Source organism: Hippocampus zosterae, chromosome 13, assembly GCF_025434085.1.
Source record: "Hippocampus zosterae strain Florida chromosome 13, ASM2543408v3, whole genome shotgun sequence".
In the NCBI taxonomy this organism is placed as follows: Eukaryota; Metazoa; Chordata; class Actinopteri; order Syngnathiformes; family Syngnathidae; genus Hippocampus; species Hippocampus zosterae.
In genome coordinates this window covers 3,643,035-3,665,524 of record NC_067463.1, presented here as the reverse complement: position 1 = coordinate 3,665,524, position 22,490 = coordinate 3,643,035, and the positions used below count along the sequence as shown (strand labels likewise).

The 22,490-nt window shown below is 43.3% G+C and overlaps 2 protein-coding genes and 2 long non-coding RNA genes across 12 annotated transcripts; 2 read left to right on the top strand and 2 right to left on the bottom strand.

The window, feature by feature from the left end:
* Window positions 1–342: 342 nt before the first annotated feature.
* tma16 (translation machinery associated 16 homolog) lies at window positions 343–3,243 on the top strand. 3 transcript variants are annotated; one of them, XM_052084759.1, is made up of 8 exons: window positions 343–480; window positions 596–702; window positions 859–896; window positions 973–1,057; window positions 1,887–2,035; window positions 2,121–2,163; window positions 2,694–2,920; window positions 3,015–3,243. In XM_052084759.1, the coding sequence occupies exons 1-7, from the start codon at window positions 478–480 to the stop codon at window positions 2,893–2,895; spliced, it is 627 nt and encodes a 208-aa protein (XP_051940719.1). In that variant the 5' UTR covers window positions 343–477; the 3' UTR covers window positions 2,896–2,920; window positions 3,015–3,243. The 3 variants fall into 3 exon arrangements, with proteins under 3 accessions (XP_051940719.1, XP_051940718.1, XP_051940717.1); XM_052084758.1 differs by having other exon boundaries at window positions 2,694–2,938; window positions 3,034–3,243; XM_052084757.1 differs by having other exon boundaries at window positions 2,694–3,243.
* marchf1 (membrane-associated ring finger (C3HC4) 1) lies at window positions 2,819–15,283 on the bottom strand. Of its 5 annotated transcripts, none has more exons than XR_007966261.1 (12): window positions 14,969–15,283; window positions 14,427–14,844; window positions 12,523–12,911; window positions 9,869–9,925; window positions 9,665–9,738; window positions 8,043–8,747; window positions 6,934–7,114; window positions 6,649–6,793; window positions 5,345–5,389; window positions 4,935–5,248; window positions 3,034–4,204; window positions 2,819–2,938 (listed from the first exon to the last, which is right to left on the bottom strand). XR_007966261.1 is itself a non-coding variant. In XM_052084752.1 (11 exons), the coding sequence occupies exons 3-10, from the start codon at window positions 12,598–12,600 to the stop codon at window positions 4,986–4,988; spliced, it is 1,548 nt and encodes a 515-aa protein (XP_051940712.1). In that variant the 5' UTR covers window positions 12,601–12,911; window positions 14,427–14,844; window positions 14,969–15,281; the 3' UTR covers window positions 3,031–4,204; window positions 4,943–4,985. The 5 variants fall into 5 exon arrangements, 1 of the variants encoding a protein (XP_051940712.1); XR_007966258.1 differs by having other exon boundaries at window positions 4,943–5,248; window positions 14,969–15,281; XR_007966259.1 differs by having other exon boundaries at window positions 4,943–5,248; window positions 12,523–12,908; window positions 14,969–15,281.
* Window positions 8,608–15,678, top strand: LOC127613647 (uncharacterized). Its single transcript, XR_007966264.1, has 3 exons — window positions 8,608–8,757; window positions 14,504–14,553; window positions 15,533–15,678. It is a non-coding gene; the product is annotated as an uncharacterized LOC127613647 (long non-coding RNA).
* LOC127613648 (uncharacterized) lies at window positions 15,565–21,380 on the bottom strand. 3 transcript variants are annotated; one of them, XR_007966266.1, is made up of 4 exons: window positions 20,916–21,380; window positions 19,785–19,886; window positions 19,596–19,711; window positions 15,565–15,653 (listed from the first exon to the last, which is right to left on the bottom strand). It is a non-coding gene; the product is annotated as an uncharacterized LOC127613648 (long non-coding RNA). The 3 variants fall into 3 exon arrangements; XR_007966265.1 differs by lacking the exon at window positions 20,916–21,380 and adding an exon at window positions 19,992–20,190; XR_007966267.1 differs by lacking the exon at window positions 20,916–21,380 and having other exon boundaries at window positions 19,785–19,924.
* Between the last annotated feature and the right edge of the window lie 1,110 nt (window positions 21,381–22,490).

Below are 22,490 nucleotides of genomic sequence, written 5' to 3'. Positions count from 1 at the left end.
GTGAAATTAACTAGTCTGATATTTGCCAGACATTGTGTATGTATAATTATTTTGGCCATTATTTTACATATACAATTTAGAATAACTTCCAGACATTATACGATACTAATTCTTTAACAATGACATTATTACATGTTGCCTGTAATTAATTTGATAAAATTTGGAAATGTATGTATATATGTACTGTATGTAAATGTTTTTCTTGTCCCCTTATGTATGATCTTTTCCCTTAAAATTACATTTACAATTCACTACATTTCACATTTAATCAATGAATTTTGTTGTTGTTTATGTTACTTTTATTTCTTTACGTACAAGACGAAACTCGCATTCAAGCACAGGAACCAATGACTCCTACTTTTCTTTCACCAGAACTTTTTTTTCTGGAGTGAAATTGACTGTTTCCGCTTCCGGCCCAGCTGTCAACAAACCAACCACGAGTTTTCACGGCGGAGCTAATACATCTCTGTTTCTATAATGGTGAGGCCGAGCGTCTCTTTCTTTTAACAGCGAAACAAATCGATCACAATTTCGATGCCAAAATACATATTTCACAGGTGACTGTCATTCATATGATTGTATTTTTTTTCTTCAGCCAAAGACACAGAAAAAAGGGAAAGTCCCGGAGAAGGTCGTGCATCCGTACAGTCGGAAAGCAGCCTACATGGCCCGCGAGGAAATACGACTCAAAAAGAAAGAACGGTCAGTTTCCGAATTTGCATTGGAATGTTTTCCATTGATTTCTCATACAAATATTTCCTGCATTTCTGTTCCAATAGCGACGGTAGTAATAAAACTCCACCAGGTTCCTTCTTCTGTATTGGTTCGTCGCCTTATTGTACCGTTTTGTTTCCGCAGACAAAAAGTTGAAAAAGCTGCACGTCTGAACAATATTGGTAAGTTAATTATGATTAATTTTAATCGGTGTTTTTGATTTTTTTTTTTTATTTGGGATACGTTTTCCACACACAGGTGAGAAGCTGTTATGGTTTCAGGGCCAGTTGGACCCAGAAAAGACCACGTTTACAATGAAGGATGCTTGTGACATCATCGAAAGGTGGGGCAGCATCTTAAAATGATCTGATATGTGTTATACAAGAGTTTAATAGTTTGTGCGTCATGGGATTTGAGGATTAGTTCTAGGTAGTTCTAGCCGTATACAGTAACAGGTAGCACGCGTCACTCCACACATAGACACACGCACGTCACAATGGCTTCAACTTCATTCAAGAGACGAGAGAGAGACGAAGTGTAGCTATCGCGATACTGTACCACTATCGCGAGAAAACGCGGTAGTTCTAGCCGTATACAGTAACAGGTAGCACGCGTCACTCCACACATAGACACACGCACGTCACAATGGCTTCAACTTCATTCAAGAGACGAGGGCTATCACCTGCGGATAAGAAGGACATACTCAGACGATACGATGCATTGCCGGATTCTCAGAAGGTACGCCCGCGGTTTCCAGGACTTCCCTCTTATCCAGCGCATTGAGAGGGAAGTCAACCGCAAAATTACGGACTCCTGTTTCCAGACAAAAGTAACGAAATTTTTCTCGTGATTTGAGATGTTTGACTGAAGTTGATTAAAGTTGTTGTTTTGTTGTTTGATTAAAGATATGGACGTCCACAGTCGAAATATCTCTTCTAACTCGTCAGCAGGGGTTTTTCTGCGTGCATAACTTGGTCGTCGACGTGTCTGAAGGTGTACCTAATAAAGTGTCTCCGGTTAATAGAAACCCCGCTTAGTAGAACAGAAGCGCTTCGGCCCAATGGTGTTCTATTAAGCGGAGTGCACTGTATTACTATATTTTTTTAATCGATCAAGTGAAAGCCGACATCCCGAAAATGTTGTGAGTTACTGTGCGCGTGTGTATGTTGTAGGTACCTGCAGCGGTTCGATGGCGAACTGGAGCAGATCGAGCTGGTGAACGGCATCAAGGGGCGTCAGGGGCGCATTCACGGCGCCAGGGAGGACTTCATCAAGCAGACCGTTGAGCGCGAGCGGGCGCTGTACCACGGCGCCGGCTTCGGTCCGTGCTTGTAAATGTCCATTTTATCCAGACTGGTACATGTTCGTAATAATCATTATTGATTCAATGTGCTTTCTTTCCAAAGAGATTCCAGACTTTATCAACACCAAACATCTGAAAACATTCAGGTGAGCGGAGCATAAGACAGTTGTTTAGAAAGCATTGAAACATTAAACCGCTGAACATATGCATTCCAAGGTGTAGAGAAAGTCAAATTTGGTTCACTTGAAAGCGTCATTAAGTGTTTTTCTCTCTCTCTACATTTAGCAAAGCATCAGTAACGGGTGCCATAAGTTGATGCTAATGCATTTTTTATTCAATTAATTCAACAAGTATACTTCTTTAGTAACTTTATAAAGCTCCTTTTTAAATTCTTCTGTCAATATGAGTCGATAAAATCTTATACGGTCCTCTCAGACGATAAAACGAGCACCAGCAGTGGTCGATCAATAACCTTGCGCATCTAAAGACATTTAGACATACTTCACGGCCTCGCAGACAGTGAGAACTTCTCGGATTAAGGCCGTGGCCCAGTGGTTTGGGAACCCCTGGTCTCGTGGCCACCAATATGTGAAAGACCCTTCGCTCTCTCATAAATGCATTCAAATTGGCTTGTGTCAAGACGCGGACTAAGTACAGTGATGTTTTGCTCCTGCAGGGAATGGACGGGAGATCTGAAGAAACTTCCGAACATTCAACTCAGGAAGGTTTCCCACACAGCCTTGGAAGTCAAGGACAAAAAAGAGCAGACGCACAACCAAGACGAAGAAGAAGAAGTAGAAGAAGAATTGGATGATAATGAAAGTGATGACAACGATGACGAGTTGGACAAAAGCGCTCTGATGTCAGACTCCAGCTAAGACATTTCGGTTTCCTTTCATGAGCCTTTTTAACCACAAACAACTTAATGATGACGAGTTGGACAAAAGCGCTCTGATGTCAGACTCCAGCTAAGACATTTCGGTTTCCTTTCATGAGCCTTTTTAACCACAAACAACTTTCTACAGTTTTGTTTATTGCACAGGCTAAGAGTCAGAATGTGTTTTTATCCAATCAAAAAGAGGGGAAAAAATGGCATCGTTCTGGTTTTGCCAACTTTTTGTGTCGACTCTGGTAGAAAAATGAACAAAGTCACTACGACATTGTTTCTCGACGTATCGCCAAGGTGAAAGACTGCAATCTGACCTTTGAAACCCCCACCCCCCAAATGATGTCTTGAAGCTACAAATGATCATGCTTACTAGGGGGGAGCTGACTGTCCATGTGCGAAACGCTGTCCGGAAATAAACTCTCCAAACCAAATGAAATACTGTACTGTATGTTGTTGAAATACATGAATTACAGGACGATGTCGATAAATTAGAATATTGGAGAAAATTATTTTTCTCGGTTCAATTCCAAAAGTGAAACTCATACCGAAGGAATTATGATACACAGGACAACGTGAGGCCAATTCCATTTTCTATTTGAGATAAAATAGTTTCTCTTTTAACTTTTCGAGATAGTGGAGTTTGGATGATTGTTACCTGGAATAAAATCAGCAAAATGACCAAATATGGTCATTTAGAGGTGCAACGGTTAATCCCTGACTAATCGATTACGAAACAAATCGCTCATTATTTTTGAGTGATGAATCATTCAAATGGCTATTCGAATTTAAAATTGTCCCAAAAAATTGTTTTGGCTTCTCAAAAGTAAATATTATCCCGATTTCTCTTCTTTTGTTTGTGCATTTTCCACACTGTCAAATTTTTTTTCAACGTAGGGTTTCAAATTCAAACTTTTGGTCTTGATTTATAGATTCAATCGACAAAATAATCGACAAATTTCAAGATTCTGAAAACGATCATTAGTCGCCGCCCTAGAGTACTTCACGATGGACATTTTCCCCATATTCTCATTTATTGACATGCACCTGTATTTCGTCATAGTAATTCACTTCTTTTAAATTTCTGGGCTTCAGCTCGCCCGCGGGCTGTACTTTGCCTACCCAGGGGATTTTCGTGCGGTTTGACAAAGTGCATGAAGGGAATGGAGGTGTCCCAAAAGTATGGCATGATGGAATCATTACTCAGCATGAACAAATCTTTCCGGGGCCGAGACCTCATCCTCGCTCTTGGTGGTCATCGGGGTGAATCGCCGCTTGCCTGCCGGCCTGCTCATGTTCACCTTGAGAGACAAAAACACCCGCGAAGTGAATTATTCAAGGTTGACAGCAACAACAAACAGAAGTCATCATTAAGGCAGCAGTCATTTGCTGAAACGTGTCAGGAAAATGAAAACCATTTTATCGTATCTCACCAAAGTGAATACCAGGGTTATTATGCTGTAGTTTTGGATTTTTAAAAAAAATTGTAGTTCGTTTTAACATTTTAGTTTTGACTCATGATTTTCAAATTCAGTAGGTTTTCATTAGGTTTGTATAATTTTTTAAAAAACGTTTTCTTTTTTTTTCAGTTTAGGTTAGTTTTAGTTTTCAAACTCACTAACTTATCCATCCATTTTCTAATCCACTTGTCCTCTCAAAGGTCGCAACTTGCCATCACAAATATGCTAAAAAAAAAAACAGACATCGCTTTCTGTAGGCGTAAAATGCAGGACTACAGTGAATGGCCAATTTTCAAAAAGAACTAGGCCGTGCTGAAAAACTTCCCGTTTCATTCTTTCAAATTTAACGTCTCAAGTTGGTGTGTCACCATCTAGTGGTCAACAGTGTAATTACACCCAAATAGATTCACGAGACCAAAGTACAGCCATTAGCTGTACAAAAAAACGACAAGAAATAAAAATTGTGACAGCGGGATCACAAACCCAGAACCCACAATGGAGGGTGTTTTACTCACTTTAGCGAGGTACTCTTACATATACAAAGACTTACTGCTACAAAGCCAATATGAACCTTCTTACATGCTTGAAGTCCGATCCATCTCGATGCAAAATGTTGCCGCCTTCAAACCGGATTGTGCCTGGCCGCCACCGCCGCCTCCGAGGACGCGTCTGAGGGTGCGGGCCCCTCCGCGGGCGCCTGGCGCTTGCCGTTGGCGAGCCGGCTCTTGTCGGGGCAGTTCTGCACGGTGATGATGCGGTTGAAGGCCTTGAGGCGGCGCCACAGCTGCAGGTACACCTTGCACTGGATATACATGAAGATGAGGCCCCCCGTGAAGCCGATGGCCACCACGATCAGTTTGGTCCAGAAGGGCCACTCCAAGACGCCTGGAGGTGAGGGACACGGCGTAGCAGAGTTATTCCCCCTGCGGGGGGCGCCACCATCACTCACAGGAGTAAGTCGTGAAGGGGTGCCGTGCTTACCCTGAGGGGTATAGTACTTCAGGAGCGAAAGCCGCCATAATTCCTCTGCAATCAACAGTGTTAATTTTTCTCTGGGTTTTTTTCGTTTATCACCAATAACTTCTACTGAGTGACGGCGACTTTCATGAGCATGTATCATGGCCACGCCTACTAGAAATCCGCTGTCACATGATGCCGTTGAACATGAACACTGTGCTTAATTCAAGGACGAAATAGCAGTGCCTCAAGAAATGTTTCAAATCAAACACTTCTTAGTGAAGTTAAATAGAAGTTAAATAAGAAGTTAAATACAACAGAACTGGATTTGGGCAGATTATTTCATGTACTGTACAGAGTTATCAGAGTTTGATTTTTCATTAGTTTTTTTTTTTAATAAACTCAGTTAGTTTTAGTTTTTCCAGAAATATTTTTTGTATTTTTATTTTTTTTTTATTCTTTCAAAAATGCTATGTTTCTTAGTTTTAATATTAGTTTGAGTTTTTTATTTTTTTATGAAGTATTTGTCGGGTGCAAGATGCGGGGGCAAAAGGTCACCACGTAGTGTGTAATTACGTAAAGTACAATTCTCAAGTGTTTGACCATCCTCTTCTGTACAGACGTTCAGGAATAATACATTTACAATGAAATCCAAACTCTCATGTGCTATCATAAAATGCACTAAATAGCATCATAAAGACACAAAAATAAAGCTGGAAGAGTGAAAAGAAAGATTTCTAATTATAATAGTAACTCGGTGTGCCCCTGCGTATATATGACATCCCTTTTTATTTTCTTATTGCTAGGCTCTGTTATTTGCAGAAAAAATTACTGTTGTTGTGCTCAGGCCATAATATAAAAGGTTGCGCTTTGGTTCCGTCTTGGGGCACATTGGTTACAAGGTACTATGTTGAAGTGAGGGGAGGAACTTGTTGGCCAGCCCAAAGCCGTTTTAGCTTGTACCGTAACTTGACAAAGAGTTTAGCATTGAGCTGGCAAGTGGCCTTGATACATATTGTGCGGTCGAAAAACGTGACAATCACACAAAAGTGGCCAAGGACCAAAACACATCACTTGTTGCTACTTTTGCTAGAACGTTTCCATCTGAATTCATTTCTATGGGAGGACATTGACATTTGTACGACACTATGACACGTGCTGCACACCTCGACTCAGAAGCAAATACCACCATCTGTCACCCAAAACAAAACTAATTAGTCCCCCCCCCCCCCCCCCCGCCCCAAACTGCATTTTCAAGGGAGTACCGGTACTTGATCCTTTACGGAAGTATGGATGACATAATGAGGACACAGCACGGGTATACTGACCGTTCTTGCCCAGTTTGATCTCCTCGGTGGTTCTCTTGACCAGGATGTAGACGGACCACAGCATGCACACGATGGCAATGAGGTGAAACAACACCGAGCAGTAGATCTTCCTTCTCTCGCTTTTGGACATGTGCAACTTCTCCCACTGGCCAGAAAATATGACAAAACATTTCATCTCGTGATTGCGTATTCGCGCCAGTGACGTGTTTTTTTTTAAATAAAAAATTCAATGGTGAGTGTGTCATGATTTAGTACTGAAATTCTATTAAAATTGTGTGTGTATACCTTGCGCAGAGGTTTTAGTTTGGTCTCCATGATGAAATCGAACTTGCAGAGCTCACAGCAGCGCGTGTCTGAGGACTTGATCCACTGGTAGAGACACGCTTGGTGCACGAAGCTCAGGCTACCCGTGCAGTGGCACGGCATGATGAGCGGACACCCCTCGTCGCCCTCGCAGTGGCAGATCCTGCACAGAAAAAAAAAATTGAAATCGCACACACGTTGACAAAAAGCCCTGGCGCGCACATCTATTATTGGCACCAAGCCGGTAGCGAAGAAAAAAGTTGCAACGGTTCTTATGTTCGAGCTGGAGGAAAAAGTGGTGCCAAGGAGCGCTTCCGCAGGGATTTGTTACCTTGACAATTTTTCTCATCGACTCTTTTCTCATGAGAAACTAAATCAGACCGCCCCTGGACGCGATTAATTTTGATTTCATTTCACAAGAGCTGATCTCATTTCTAATGTCAACTCTTTTACAATGAGAAAATATTCAAACAACGTTTTACCCCTGCACAGTGATGATATATTATTTTTTTCTTGTCATTTTAAAGATTAAATGTAATTTTTTTTGTAATTAATATTTTTTTTAAATCATGTTCTTTTTCATTTAGTAATTTGGCTTGTCTTAAAATCTTGTCCATATTTTTCTTATCCTGTAAGTTGACTGATTGAATGATCTTGGCTTTTTAATTTTATCCCGCCGCCTGGCTTTGGTCACCACGACAACAAAGGGCGCAGCAGTGCTGCAAGCGGTTCCGAAATAAAACTGGAGCCCGCAGTGTAGTGAAGGAAAAAAACAAAAACAAAGCACCTGTAAAGACATAAAAAGCATTTTAAGCCTCATTAAAACAAATTGAAATAGCATGAACGTAGTGTTGTAGGTCTGCCTATAAGGGGTGTGGCAACTGTCATTTCGTCTGCATGTGTCTGGATTTGAGTTTGAGCGTTTGTCATTTTGTTTTTGCGTCTTTGACCGTTGAACGAACGGCTGACATAGCGGTCGACCGTTACGGATGCGGCGATTTGCTGGTGTGAAAGGTGCTCGTGTAGATTTGGAAGCGGAGTCCATTTGACATGTCCTAGGGGCAGCGTGTTGCCGCACGGCCCCGACTGACCTGCACACCTCCAACTCGGAGTCATCGGAGCAGGCGCGAGGCGGCGCGCCGTCGGCGCCGCAGCTCTTTTGAAGCGCGGGCACCGCCATGTCCCCGTGCCCTGCCCCCTTCTCCTGATACTTTTTCGTAATCATCTCCTCCTCGCCGTCCTCCGACGAGCTGTCAGGCGGACTGGGCTCCTTGTCCATACTGGGCAAGCTTTCCCGCAGCGAGCTGTGCCCGCTGCCACCGCTGCTACTTTTGCCGCGTCGATTTTTCACGCCGTGGTCCACCACTAGGGGGCGGTCCACCTTGCACTCGTTGGAGCTCACCGATTGCAACTCCATCACCTCGGTCACATCCTCGCCGCTTTTGCTCCGGCTGCGGTGGCGAGCCCGCTTGGACTTCTCCTGAGCCCAACTGCGGTTCGCCGGCTTCTCGTCCTCCGAGGTGGAGTCCGGGCAGCGGAAGCGCGCCGGGGGGTCGCGCGAGGGGCGCTCCGACCGCGTCTCGCTGCGTTGCGGGTCTTTGGCCTCCATGCAGTCCAATGGGCCGAAGCTGGTCCTCTTGCGGCGGTGGCGGCGCTTCACCTGCTTCTTGGGGGGCGGGGCCGAGGGCCCGAGAGCGGCGCTGGGGATCGTCATGGGAGCAGGGCGCGGGATCTTGTTGTCGCCGGCAGTGGGCAATTCGAACACATCCTCTTCAACGTGGGTCAGCTGGACAACACTGAACACACGTGAGCAGACAGCCACACGCACGCACACAAACAGATGGTTGCTGAGATGAGATGACAATGTGATGAATGAGGTGACATATTTAAAATGCAAAATTTGATGTTAAAAAAAGGAAAAGAAAATCCACCCGACTTTTACATGATGCAGAAAACATTTTGACAATAATTATACTCATTTTATCGATCACATTTGATTAGATTGAGATTGAGTGTGTTGAGCAATATGATTTTTCTCATTGCTCAATAAGGAAATGAATCTGATCATGTGATAAATTCTCCTTCATGGAGTTGGTCAATTCAAATATGGTTGAAGTTATGTAATTCTGCAATTTGTTTCCAAATCATTTCAAAGTTAGATGATGCATTTTACAATGTGTACTTTGTATTTTGAAGGTGTTTTAATCTGAATCTGATACTGGCGGCAGTTTAAATTTAACACGACTAGACAATATTAGACACGTTTAGACGCTGTTATCTCGCAATTTATTGATCGGCTCCAACACAATATTTGAGAAATGGGAAGATGATGGTGATGACATGAGCACAATGGGGCAAGACGTACACTATGAGAGGCCGTCTGGGATATAAATTCAGGGTTACATCTTTGGGCCTTGTCAAACTCCATGCTAGCTGCTAGCATGTCAATGGCGCTTTGTATTGTTTGTTAGCATGAAGCTAAGCGGAGAAGAACGTAACTCGTGTTTGTGTAATAAGTAAAGCTGAATGACTTTTGCGGCCCCTCATCGACACAAAGACACACACACACACACACACACACACACACAAAACACATTTTCATAGCCACGCAGCTGAGCCCGTCTGGCGGAGTAATTCTTCAGTGCCATTTATTTCCAGCAGGGGTTGGTACCATCGGTTGGGCTAATCTTAGAGACGATAAAAAATGCTCTACCTGCAAACATCCTGAGTAGATGGGGTGATGGACGTCTTGGAGATGTTGGTTTGTCCTGCTGTAGATTTGCTTGCCTGGAAGTGATCATGTGAAACAATGCGGTCACTTTTCAAGGTACTTGATTCCCTGTGGTGCAAATGTCTCAAATGTGTGTTTGTGTGTGGTTGTTACGTCGGGATGTCAAAAGCCCATGCGTGAGGTTACCTTGGAGATGTTGCTGGATCGACTCCCTGAGCGACCAGAGGTCTTGGCCTGAGGGCCCTGAAGCGTAAAGAGGAGAAGACAGGAAATCAGTACGGCGGAATGATGCTCTTTATGAAAATGGCACGTGGTCAACCCGCGCGACTACCAACGTTCCAACCAGGACGACGCCTCAAACAGTCCCGCAAAGCAATCAGTCTGAGTAGCATCGGTGCGAAATGCAGCTCTGATATTTAAAAGCGAAGCAAACTAAAGTCGTACAGAAAACTAAAAATCCAAGAACCTCATGAAATAAAAGTAGCGGTTTGGGCATCATCATTTAATGCTGCAAGCTAATTCAGTGAAACACACACCGGCCCACACACACCCACACAAAATTGTGAGTACAGTGGAACTGGGAAAAAAAAAGGACAGCCACGCGTACAGACAAGAGTGCCTCATCTAAGCTGATCAAGGGATTTGCTGCTAGCCTGATTTGCTATTAGCGGCTCTGAGCTTGCGTGTGTGCGCGCAAATGGGACTGCGCACGTGTGATCATCATCATCATCATCATCATCAGGAGTCTGGAAATGTTATGAAAAGGGCACTCATTGTTGTTCAATTTATGGTTCAGTGGTTTATGGTCAACCACTGTTTTGAAATGTCAACTAAATCAACCATTGGCTCGAGGGAGGGGGAGGAAAACGTACGTCGTTTGCCTTTCATTGGCAAAATATTTTATATATGTATAAAATGTTTTTTTCTAAAGAGAGAGAGAGGGAGAGAGAGTGAGAGAGAATATTTGATTTTCAGAACACAAAAAGAAATACAGTGGCGATAGAAAGTCGACACACCCTTGTTCAACGCCCTCCTTGCCCCACCCCCCCCAAAAAAATAAATAAATATTTTCGAGAGGGCAGTGCCAATAAACAGACGAAACGTGTTTGCACAAGTATGCCCACCCTCTTATCACTTTGGGTGTGGCTATGAAAGAACAAGTCACATTCAAAATTAGCAGACATCTGCATCCATATAAATTGCCACCGATTACCCCAGGATAAAACTCAGCTTTTCTAGTAGGCTTTTTGTTTCATTTCTAATAGTGTGGTACACATTCGCGTACCACACTATTTGAGGTTACACTAATAGTGTGTGTGTGGGGCCGGGGGGGGGGGGGGGGGGGTGAATTTACTACAAACCTTGCGTTTGAATGGGGTGTGCAGACTTTTTATATGAGTTGGCTAATGTTTAAAAAAATCCTTTAAAATGTCTCCACACTTGGCACTATACTCGTGATTAACAAAAACAAATTCAAATGTTACCAAAAAAAAAGTCACTCTGTCACAGTAATTTCAAATATAGTGCATGTTAATCAGATTTTTTTTAAAACGCATTTCATACTCGAGTATTAAATACCCACAGTTCGAAGTAAGGTCGAACTAAGCTCTGTGCGGTGACTTTTAAAGCAGCTGTTCACCGAGCTTGTGCCCCCTTGCAGCGGATTCTATGCTACGATTAACCCGACGAGTTTAGTGAAGCGCTCCAGCGACATAATCCACAACAAGGTATTCAGGCTATCCCAAACGCATCGCAATGATGTTTGAGTGACGAGCGATGCGGCTCTGGCCTACCTGCCCCTGTGGCGAATCCCTCTTGGATGTGATGCAGGTTGAAGACAGCTGATGGAACATGTGCCTGCTACTTGTGGAAGGGAGTGGTGGAGGGATTAGGTGGTGTGGTGTGGTGTGAGCACTGTATGTTCAGTGCGGTTTAGATATACACCCTTAGGGATTCGCCAAAACCATTTTGTTTAAAGGCCGAGTGAGAGAAATGTGTGTTTGAGTGCTCGCCGATACTGTATTGATCGTTGTATGTCCAGACAGTAGAAGGAAGGTCAACCTGTTGTTTGAGGATTGTAGTTTACGCCATTACTATTTTTTTTACCTAGTGCTCAACAAACAATCCATATGTTAAAAAGTAACCAAAGATTTTGGCCAAATCATCCAGGCATAATTTACAAAATATCATTCTGTCTGTTATACTGCCCCCATGTGGCCAAGGTGAGTAGCACTATAATGTAATATGCAATATAGTCATATATTTCTTGTGATATTCATTGATTGCGGTTTAGGTCCAGCAAGAGGTGGAATTTATTCTGAAGCTTCGTAGCTCTCTATTATAATGCATGGTAACATCTGCACTGTGCAAGGTTTTATTGGTCAAAACAAAAAATGAAAATGTTTCAAAAACCGAATGTGCCCGAAAAAAGTGAAGTCTGTCTTTTTTTCCAAATCAGCATCAAAAACACATTTAGGGATTCAAAATGCGACCTCTGATTAAAATTTTCTGCTGACCTGGGTGATTTAATAGAAATAAGAAAAAAGAAAAAGAATCAATGAAAATGTTTTCATGAACTGGATTTATGAGGTAAAAAGTTATTTAATGCACGAGAAGAATATTAGAGGGGAGTCAAGAATATAATATAAATGCTTGATGCTGATCTCTCACCGGATTTGCTAACATGATGCTTAAGATTGAACTCCAAGTAATTTCCCTCAGAGCATTAGTTGAAGTCCAAATTGCTTGACTTGGGATAGTCGTCTGCATTAAATTTGGCATGAATTGTTCATATGGTATGACGCTGATCCATATTCCGAAGAAGTGGCTCAGGAACTTACCTCGTTCCTGTCTTTGGGCCGAGGGCCGCTCTTGCCGTTCTCCCTGGCTGGGACCACCGTGATCTGGTGTACGGGCATGCTGGCGGTTTCCGGGCAACACACACACACACACACACACACTCAAGCACACACAGACGTTGGCGTTAGTCCCATGGCATCCCCGCGCCTTGCCGTCCTTCGATGGGCGGCCATCCCGTCGAAGGAGACAAGGCAAGTCCCGCGACACCTTGCGCTTCCTGATCCGGATGGTGGAATTAGATCAAGAAGACGGCGGTGGAGATGGCTGGGGGTGAGGTTGTCATGGCGACTGGGAAACTACTCCGCTCCCTCCATCCCGCCTTGCTTCCCTCCGTTCGTCCAGCCGGCCTTCCTTCTCGTGGTCGGGCCTGCTGACAGACCGAGAGAGAGAGAGCGAGAGAGGCAGTAAACAAACAGGAGGTGTGTGTTGGCGTGCTGGATTTTGTTGTGCATGCCGGGTAATAATAAGCATACGCTCCGCGAGGGGATTAAGGCTAAAACTAATCTCAATCCAACCCCCCCCCCCACCCTCTTCTCCGAACTAATGGGATTACACGACGTGTGCGTGGATGCTACAAACACACATACAACAAATGAAACGGACATGTTATTTCATCAAGATAGATACTTACCTGCCTTAAAAATACTTCAAGACTGCGCGCATGTGTGTGTGTGTGTGTGTGTGTGTGTGTGTGTGTGTGTGTGTGTGCGTGGGAAAGAAAGAGAGAGACCTCAATTGAACCAATACCAGTGGTTCTCCAACTTCTTAACCCCAGTCCAGTGGTGCTTTAAAAAGAATCTGTTCCAGCCACCCCCCCCAAACGAAAATATCGATTATAATGAGTTGTTTTTAATTCAAAAAAATAGAACTCTAATATTTTATTTGAAATGGGATGTGAAGAATTAAAATTGTGTATCATGATATAATGCAATTTATTTCATTGTGCTGCTCCTTCTGATGTGCCTGCATTAGCCATCGGGGGGCAGTGTAATACAGACAAATGAAACTGTCAGCAAGTTGTGAGCTTCTCGATATACATATATTAAAAAAAAAACACGTCTCAACTTTTCTGAAATTTCAAAAGCTGTCGTAAAAGAGATGATGAATGCTGCGGATCTAAGCGGCATCATTATTTTTTTTGCAGAAGATAAACAAGGTATCGCTGACATCGAACCGAAATGTCCTATGTATAATTTGATCAATTTCCCCCCCCTCCACCCCAAATCTATACTATTAGTCAGTCCACACCTGTGGATGTTATTTTTACAAATTTTCTACCAATCAAAGTGTTGAAAACCTTTGAGAATCTGATGTTAATGATTGAAGAAACATGCCGTTTTTGGGGGGGGGGGTCTCCTGAAAAGTGACTATTTTGGGGGTAAAAGGTTTCGGCCCAACTGCTACTTTGAGTATTGTGATATTGACTAGACGGGATGCTCACCCTTCTTTGTTTGCTTCCAACACCGTGACTAATCATGTTCAGTGTTAGCCTGCCAATGGTGTTCTCCATGTTATATTAGCATTAAGCTAGCCAGGTGCATTCTTCAGTTCCATTACATTTCCCCACTGTTGGGACGAAGTTTCAGATGTCATAATTTGGTTTAAAAAAAAAAAACACACACATTTATATTCTTGGTCAGTCTTTTGGGCATGTCGTTAAAGGGGTCTCCTGAAAAGTGAGACCATTACGCCACCTGACGCCAGCGATTTGCAAACAGCGCAGCCCAACGGGTAGACACGCTTCAAGTGTTAAAACACGCACACACAGAGTCACAAAGGCCATTCATAAATAATTTCCGTTAACTTGATCTGACTTGAATTTGAAAAGCGTAAGCGTGCACTTCATTGCTCTATAAGCGTGTGAGTGTTTGTAAGAGCAAGTTACCAGTGTTGGACGACGATGGCGTTCTTATTGGGTGCGCTTGAGGAGCTGACCGTCGTCTTCTCCCTCTTGGTTTTCAGCCTCTTCACCACGGCTGGAATAATCCATGAGGAACGCGGGCGTCCTACAGGTACGATTTAGGCTGTGAATCCTGAGGCAGATGTGATTTTTAAACATAAAGGTCTCACCATCTAGTGGCCAAGAGTGCAATTACACTCCAAATAAAATGTGTAAATCATTACAGGGGTTTAACCTTTTTGGGGGGGAATAAGGCTGTAACAATGTGTCAAAAGTGAAGCAGTGAATATATTTGGTTATTTTAATGAAGGGAGGTGAATTTCCCTGTGCAACAAAGAGTCGATTGTCTGAAGACCAGGACGGTAAGACGCTCCAAATTGAGCTTCGTCCTCCTCTTGCGAGCCTGCCGAGATGACATCAAAGCCATGTGGGCGGTTGTTGAGTGTGTTTCATTTCATGGCAAAGTCCACATGAGTGGTTCCCTCTCCAAGTGTGTGTGAGTGTGCGAGTGTGAAGCAGTTGTGTACCTTGCGCTAGGATGTGCTCATATTTGCTTCCGGGACTCACGCTGGACTCTACCTGTGTGTTGGAACATATCATGGAGATTAAAGCTTGCTTTCTGCTCATGGATTTGTGATTTGTACACATTGCATCTGATATATATATTTTTATGGTGAGTCTTTTTTTTTTCAAAATCTCAAACTTCCTCTGGTCACATTTCTGGTTAGGACGCTAAACGGGTCATTTTCTGATCGAGTGTGCAAGCAGAGTATTGATTTTACGCACACAGCCCCTTTAAAATGACTTGAACCTAGATGCACGATTTGGAATGGATCTGAAATTGTCTGTTAGCTAAACAGACATTGACAGCGATGGTACAAAGAGGCATTTTGTGTCTATCGGACGCGATTTTGTATCCGTCGAATCCAGGTTCCATTCTGAAAATTTTCCATCGACGCTTCTGTCAAACTTTGCAATGTTACGTTGTGTATGTTGGGGTTACGTCACAGCCGCGAGCGCATAGAAGTGACTTTCTCTGGCTTTGAGCTGGCCTTCATCGTGGTCGCTTTCGTCGTCTTCTCGCTATTCAGCATCGCTTCCGTCTGCATCCGGCCAGACGAGGGAAAAGGGCGACGCGCACGTTTGGGGAACACGGAGAGGCGGAAGTCAAGACATGTCAGGTGCGCTCGTCAGATGAAGACATCCGCGAGGCTGCAAGAGGGAAGCAGAAAGTGATCAGCAGGCAGGACAAACCGCAGACACGCTAAAGGAAGCATGAACGCTGGCAATTAAAGCAAGGTAACAACGTACGCTCCAGACTTGCAGCATTTTTTTTAATGACATTTAACTATGGATTAAAAATGGGATCAAAAGTGCTGTTGAAACATCTTTGCACATTGAGAATCTGACATGTTTATTATTACAAAAGTACCGGCAATCCTTTTTTCTTTCTTTAAAAAAAAAAAAAAAATTAAATGAGCCGCCTCGGCCCTCTTTAAAGTATTGTGAGTAGTGACTAAGTACTTGTATTTCGGGAAAGCCACGTGACACACATGATTATTTCTTCAAGAACGTGTGGTGACGCAGTGGCCGCCGTGTCTGACTTGGGCTTTCACAAACCGGCTGACTTTTGGCCTCTGTAGCCCCGGCGAGGTGACATCTTGACTGGGGTGGCACGGCAGGGACTGCCGGGTGGGCTCCCTGTTGAGTTTGCCCCTTGACCCCCTGAGCCCTCCGTCACTCAGCCGTCTCGCTGCAATAAAGATGACCAGCTTGCTCGTGGCACGAGAGTGGACCGTCTTTATACTTTGTGGTGAATCTGTGGTGTGGGAACCCTTGTGTGTGTGTGTGTGAATTGCACAAGCACAGTTGTTCACGTGCATATGCATACGTCAGGTTTTTCAGAGGGTCCCATCGGAGATAAGGGGGTCTTGAGAGTCATTAAGCAGCGGCCATCCGTGGGCCTCATTAGCACGGATGACCGCATGACAACGACGCCAGGAGCAATCTTCGGCGCGCAGAAGATCACAATCAGCTGACGACCAATGGCGGACGCACACCGCGCGTCAGACACGCGTCTCCTCTGCACTTGTACGGTTTGCCAGGCGCATTGATTTTGATGACGAGGAAATTGGGAGCGTTCGTTCCAATTTGAGCGATTGTAACGAGCAAAGCTGAAGACGTCGCCGTTGAAAGACGACCGGCAACGACAAAAAAGTGTGAGGAAACGAGATGGCGCAGTGGCAGAGCAGCCACAAAAGTGGCGCAATCGTCTGCACTAAAACAAAACAAAAAGAATTGAAACAGCGTGAACTTCGAACAGTATTTGTCTGTCGTTCCTAAACTGATTGTATGTATAATAAGCGGAGGCTTGGCCACAAAAGGAAAAACTTTTATGACTCACTCTTCCTCCTCGGTTTTATCAGAGAGGAAGTTTCTTATCTGCAGGTCCTCGAGAGATGAGGACGAGGAGGAAGAAGATTGAGAAGATGCGAGCTGCCAAGAGGTTATCATGATCACAGCAGAGAACACCAGAAATCACTTTTTTTCCTCTTTGCCATCACAACAAAAAAACGTCGCCATCCAAAAACGCAAGTGACATTTTGACCTTCAAATGTCACAATTAATCTTTTCATGTTGGTGGTTCTGTGCTTATATTTTAGTTTTCCTCTTTATGCTTCGGCTAGACTCCAAATTGTGCACCGTAAAAATATCGTGACGTGACCTTATGTCCCGTGCAGACTGTATGTCCAGGGGTGTGTAGACTTTTTCTGTACACTATTATGCTGTACAGTGTGGCTAAAAGGTCTCAATGCTCCAAATTAAAATGCCAGGTTTTTGTCATTAAAAAAAAACAAAAACAACAACACGGAACCAATATAAATCATTTGAAAGCTTTTTTAAAGGAAATTAATTTCATTGCATAAGTTTACACACCCTCTTTTAACTGGGGTATGGCTCTCACAATGAACCAATCACACATACAAAAAAAAATCTTTTGAGCTTTTAGCAACACAATGGATGCCCCAATCACACTTTTTGGGCGCACGTGGCAGATTCCAAGTCCGATACCATTTTCTTTTTTTTTTCAACTAAATTAGACAGATTAGAGGCCACATTAAAGGGGAAGTCAAACCAAAAGTATTCTAAACTCGGCATTCTGATTAATATTACATTTGTGATCTATAAATTGACACAAGCAGCAAAATCTCATTTGATCATGTGACATTCACCAACTGTGCCCTAATTGGTCATTACCTGAGCCCTGTGATGTCATTTTCAATCGACAGCAAGTGGCAAAATGGCCGCCCCCGGTAATGAATAAGAACCGGTAGATTTTGCTACTTAATTTATATTCCGCAGAGCACATATTAATCACGAGGCCGTGTTTAGACTAGCGGGGTCAAATAGAACATATTATTGTCGAGAATTTTGAATAGGGGTGTGTAGACTTATTATACGCACAGCAGGTCGTATCGAAGGCACCTGACAGATGCCAGTAGGTGTGCCTTGTAAAGGCATTTGGCTCTTTAGACTGTGACGAAAGGGCCTCTACCGTTTCCAATGTGATTAGCTGGGCTTTTTCCATTTGGTTCATTATGAAAATAATAACTTGACAAGTGCAACATCTCGGTCACACAGATTGAATTCCTCTGTGTGAGTCACTTAGTGGTGTGTGTGTGTGTTTGTGTGTGTGTGTGTGTGTGTGTGTGTGTGTGTGTGTGTGTGTGTGTGTGTGTGTGTGTGTGTGTGTGTGTGTGTGTGTGTGTGTGTGTGTGTGTGTGTGTTTGAGCAGGCTGGGAAATCCCCCGTCAAGGCTTTTAATCCGCCAGTAAGAGCAAATATTACAACACCAAAAAGCCTGGCGGGCCGACTTTTTGGGGGAGGTGTCGGGGTGGGGGCATATACAGACACACAAACACACACATGTATACAACACAACACACAGCAAGTTGGTTACCACGTGGCTGTGAATGACAATTGGAGATGCATTAGCATATTCAAATAGCTCAAAATAAAACTTCTTTAAAAGACAATGGCCGCTGATATGCAAAGCACAACCCAAGAAACAAACCCGGTCGCTGAAAGCGTTCGCAAAATCCGTCACGAATCTCGGCCACGTCCACTCAGGTATATTTTGCAACTACAGTACCGTAAAGTCATAAAAGCACACACACACGAACACGGACGCAGGCACGCAGGGTTGTGTTGTCTTTTGTGGGTTTTTCAAGCGAGATGCTTGTTCAAAGTCTCGGGGAGCGTTTTTCAGGCCTTGCGCTCCATTAACGTCCTGCTGCTTGCCTTAATCCTCATTCACATGTAATGGGCGACATTTCATCTTAATGTGCTAATTGATTAGCGGCACACTCAATGGAGGAGTCGCTATCGGCGCGGAGGAGACGGCGGCAGACGCGCTAATGAGGTGGCGGTATACAAGACAAGCAACATTTTACACTTTTTTTTCTTTGTTTTTGCCAAAAATGTTCTAAATACTTTCATGAGTTTGATTCTAGATTTTGTATTGACGATATGAAGAACATTGTAATAGATTTTTAATTTATCCTTATTTAATTTTACCCTAAATTTTAGATTACTGTAGATTCCTCTAGACATTTTTATTTATTACAAACTATGTATTATAATTTACTTATATGAGTGCAGTCATGGAACAAATTAAGCGTGTATTTCAAGGCTGCTGCTACTACCACTGTGTGTGGAGTCAGCGACTACTCAAATGTACATATTTGTACTCAGATGGATAATTTGTCTGCAGTCTACATGTTGACATACCACTGTTTCATGAAACAATATATCTGAACAAATTGGAAGAGGGCCTTGAAAATAAAATAGTTGCATATTAAATCGCAATGGCAATATTGTTGAAAAAATTCAGTAGTTCATTGTTACTGTATACCAATCACATGTGCAGTGTGCGCGCGGCTGTGTGAATGTGTGTGTGTGTTCAAGGGGGCAGTTGCAGGGTCGGGGTGGGGGTCTTCCTGTCATTTGAATTACCCTCTACATGTGGGGTCAATATGTGCCATGTTTGTGTGTGCGTGTGTGAGGAGTTGAAGTGGAGGCTGAGGGGTGGTCTTGGGAGTGGGTTGGGGGGATGCTGGAAAGTCAGTATAAAGGAGGTGGGGGGAGAAGCACCTTTGTCACTTAGCTCTCAAGTCTCTGGCAAAGACTGTTGACACTCTCCAGGGACATTGTCCGTTTTCGTGGCTTCTCCAGGATTGTCTCTCCTGACAGTGTCTTCTCTTTCTGGACTGGAAGAACCACAAGGACGCATAAGAACCAGGACTCCTGAGAGCCAAGATGAGGATCTTCAACCTGCTCTACCTGCTCACGTTGCTGCTGATGCTGTTTGCCGCCGTTGTGGTGGTGGTAGAACCAGCCTCCATCGTCAGGCCAAGTAAGAAGATGAAGAAGCCACACAACTTCCTGAAAGTGAAACCTGATTGAACTAGAAATGTCTAGCGTTAAACCCAATGTACTTTTTGACGGTTAAATTAACGATTTTTAAAAAAAGTGAAGAAGTAATAATACAATCGGTAACGAGCTAAAACGTTAATTCTTGAAATATAGTTGTCTCGTTTGGAAAATTACGTGTCAACACAATAAAGTTAAGAATTAAGAATACGTCATTTAACCACCAGGAACACGGCAGGATCCTTCTAAATGTTTGATGCGTTCGAATGCTACTAACGTCGGAAATAATGCAATGGACTGAAAGAGGGGGGGGGGCGTAAACGCGTGGCATCGTTAATGAAATTGATCTAAAACAACTAAATTTGCTATTACTGGTATGTTTGAATCGATATTTGTACGATGGTTAAAAGTATATCGCTTCGAAATCACCACAGCCAATCACCGCGACTGGTTGATGCGTTGATGTTTTACCGCCAACGTCGTAAATGACAAAACCCCTTGAAATGACGCCAATGATGGAAGATAAATATATCACTTTATCAGTTCCAAATATCCGTATTGGTCGATATTAACGTTAAAATCAGTATTTTGTCGACTACTTTAGTGTGTATATGAGTTGAAAGTAAACAATCATCGCTCTTGACAGTTGCGTTCAAGCTTTACAAAGTACAATTGATTAGAATACGTATATGTTAAATGTTTAGTGATTAAAACATAAAAAGTAGACGTCTAGTGCATTCAAAGTGTATCGCCGACGGCGTTCAGGACAAATTCCATTAGTGGGTTTGTTTTTATTGATATGATGAATTAAAAATGACGACGAACCTAAAGTATTTAAGATGAACCTTCAGTTTTGTTCTATAACTACGACGAATTAAAAATAAGGAAAGTGTCGATTTTCGTTGTGTTTTACCCGTCAATGTACTTCCCCCACAAAGCGTCGTAAATCGAAGCGTTTCAGGCTCGAGGAGCTGAAAACAGCATGCGTGGGCACATTGGATTCCTTTTTACGATTGACTTTGATTACACACTTAACTGTACCGTAACAGGTGCGATGTATAAAATGAGAGCTTGGGGGCTTGAGGATCCTCATCGGATGAGTACCACCGCCGGGGATCACACAACCCGGCGGGTCTCCATTGTCAGGTGCTTTTGTTAATCCTGGCGTTAAGATGCCATGCAAATACACTCCCGAGCTTTTATTAAACAAAATGACACGGGAGGAGTATCTAAAGACACGTATGCCTCCAGGGTTGGTGTTCTCGCTCTGGAAGGGTGGGGGGGGGGGGGGGGTCATAAAGTCATCTTCTGACACTTTTTATGCTCTTCCTGGGCTTGGCCGGCAGCCTGTGAACGTTGGGAGCAGAATGTATTTATTAGGGACGTTTGGAAATTGTCGTGTGTTTTGTGGCTATGTTCCACTTTATTAGGGAAGGAGTTAGAGCGCGAGGTAGAGACCTACAGTAATACGAATCGAAGCACACAATGAGGTGATTTTTGGAACGGCTCATGGTGATTCCATCTTCCCCAATAAACGTCGTGAAATGTATCATCATACCGATAACTATGCAGTAAATGACTATACTGAAGAGAGCATTTAGAATGACAAAATCAACCGCTTTCTGTTGCAGATTTCTTCAATGTGAGGAGAAAATATCACCGACACTTTTGCCTGCATCGACGATGCCTTCCTCTGCACTCCAGAGTACCCTTCCCCTGACGACAACGCTGAGGATGGGACATCTTGTGGAGCTTTCAAGGAGGCCATAGGTTGGCAAACACATTTAATAGCCTTTGAGGAATGTGCCCAAAATGGCTGCTTCCTTGCCAAATCAACGACTTCCTGCTCAATTTCGGGCATGTGTCCTTGAGACTTTTCCATGCGTCCTGTTTTGATGGACATGTCCATCAGATTTTATGCTGATTGGTTAAACTGGTGATGGTAGCTATTTTTTCCCCTTCAAATTTTCCAGTCGACTTTTTCATTTAAAAAAAAAAAGTAATCACTTGTCTTGGTATTGGCTAAAAATGGCTGCTTCAAGCCAGATTGTCTGACTTCCATCCTAACTATGGAGAAGGGGCTTGCAAAGTTAGATAAATTAGCCCCCGATATTTGTCAAACCAAATGACACAAACTCGTACATCACAAACGGATGCATTAAAACGTCTCAAAGCCCCACAAATTGAACAGGAAGTCATCCATTTTAATTCAAGCAGCCACTATGCTCTCTGTAGCAGCCCTGGCAGGTTAGAAAAATAGCCCCAGACACCAGTCAAAAAAAAACCAAGTGACCCCAAATTAGGTGAACATATCTGTCAAAACAGGATGCATAAAAAAGTCTCACAGACCCATGCCTGAAATTCAGTGGCGGGCCGCGCATCTCAACCGTAGGCCTTCAGTGACATCACATACATTAACACAATATAGGCTCATCAGGTAGCACTTAATTTCAGGAGCTTTTTACAACCATCAAATATGCATTCACAATTAAGCGCAGGAAACTAAATTTACAGATAGTCAAAAATAAAGAGGATTCAAAATACTAAATAAAATGCCACCCAAATTATGCCGTGTGATCATAAACACACAGCCTCTTGACTGGTACTCGTAAGAGG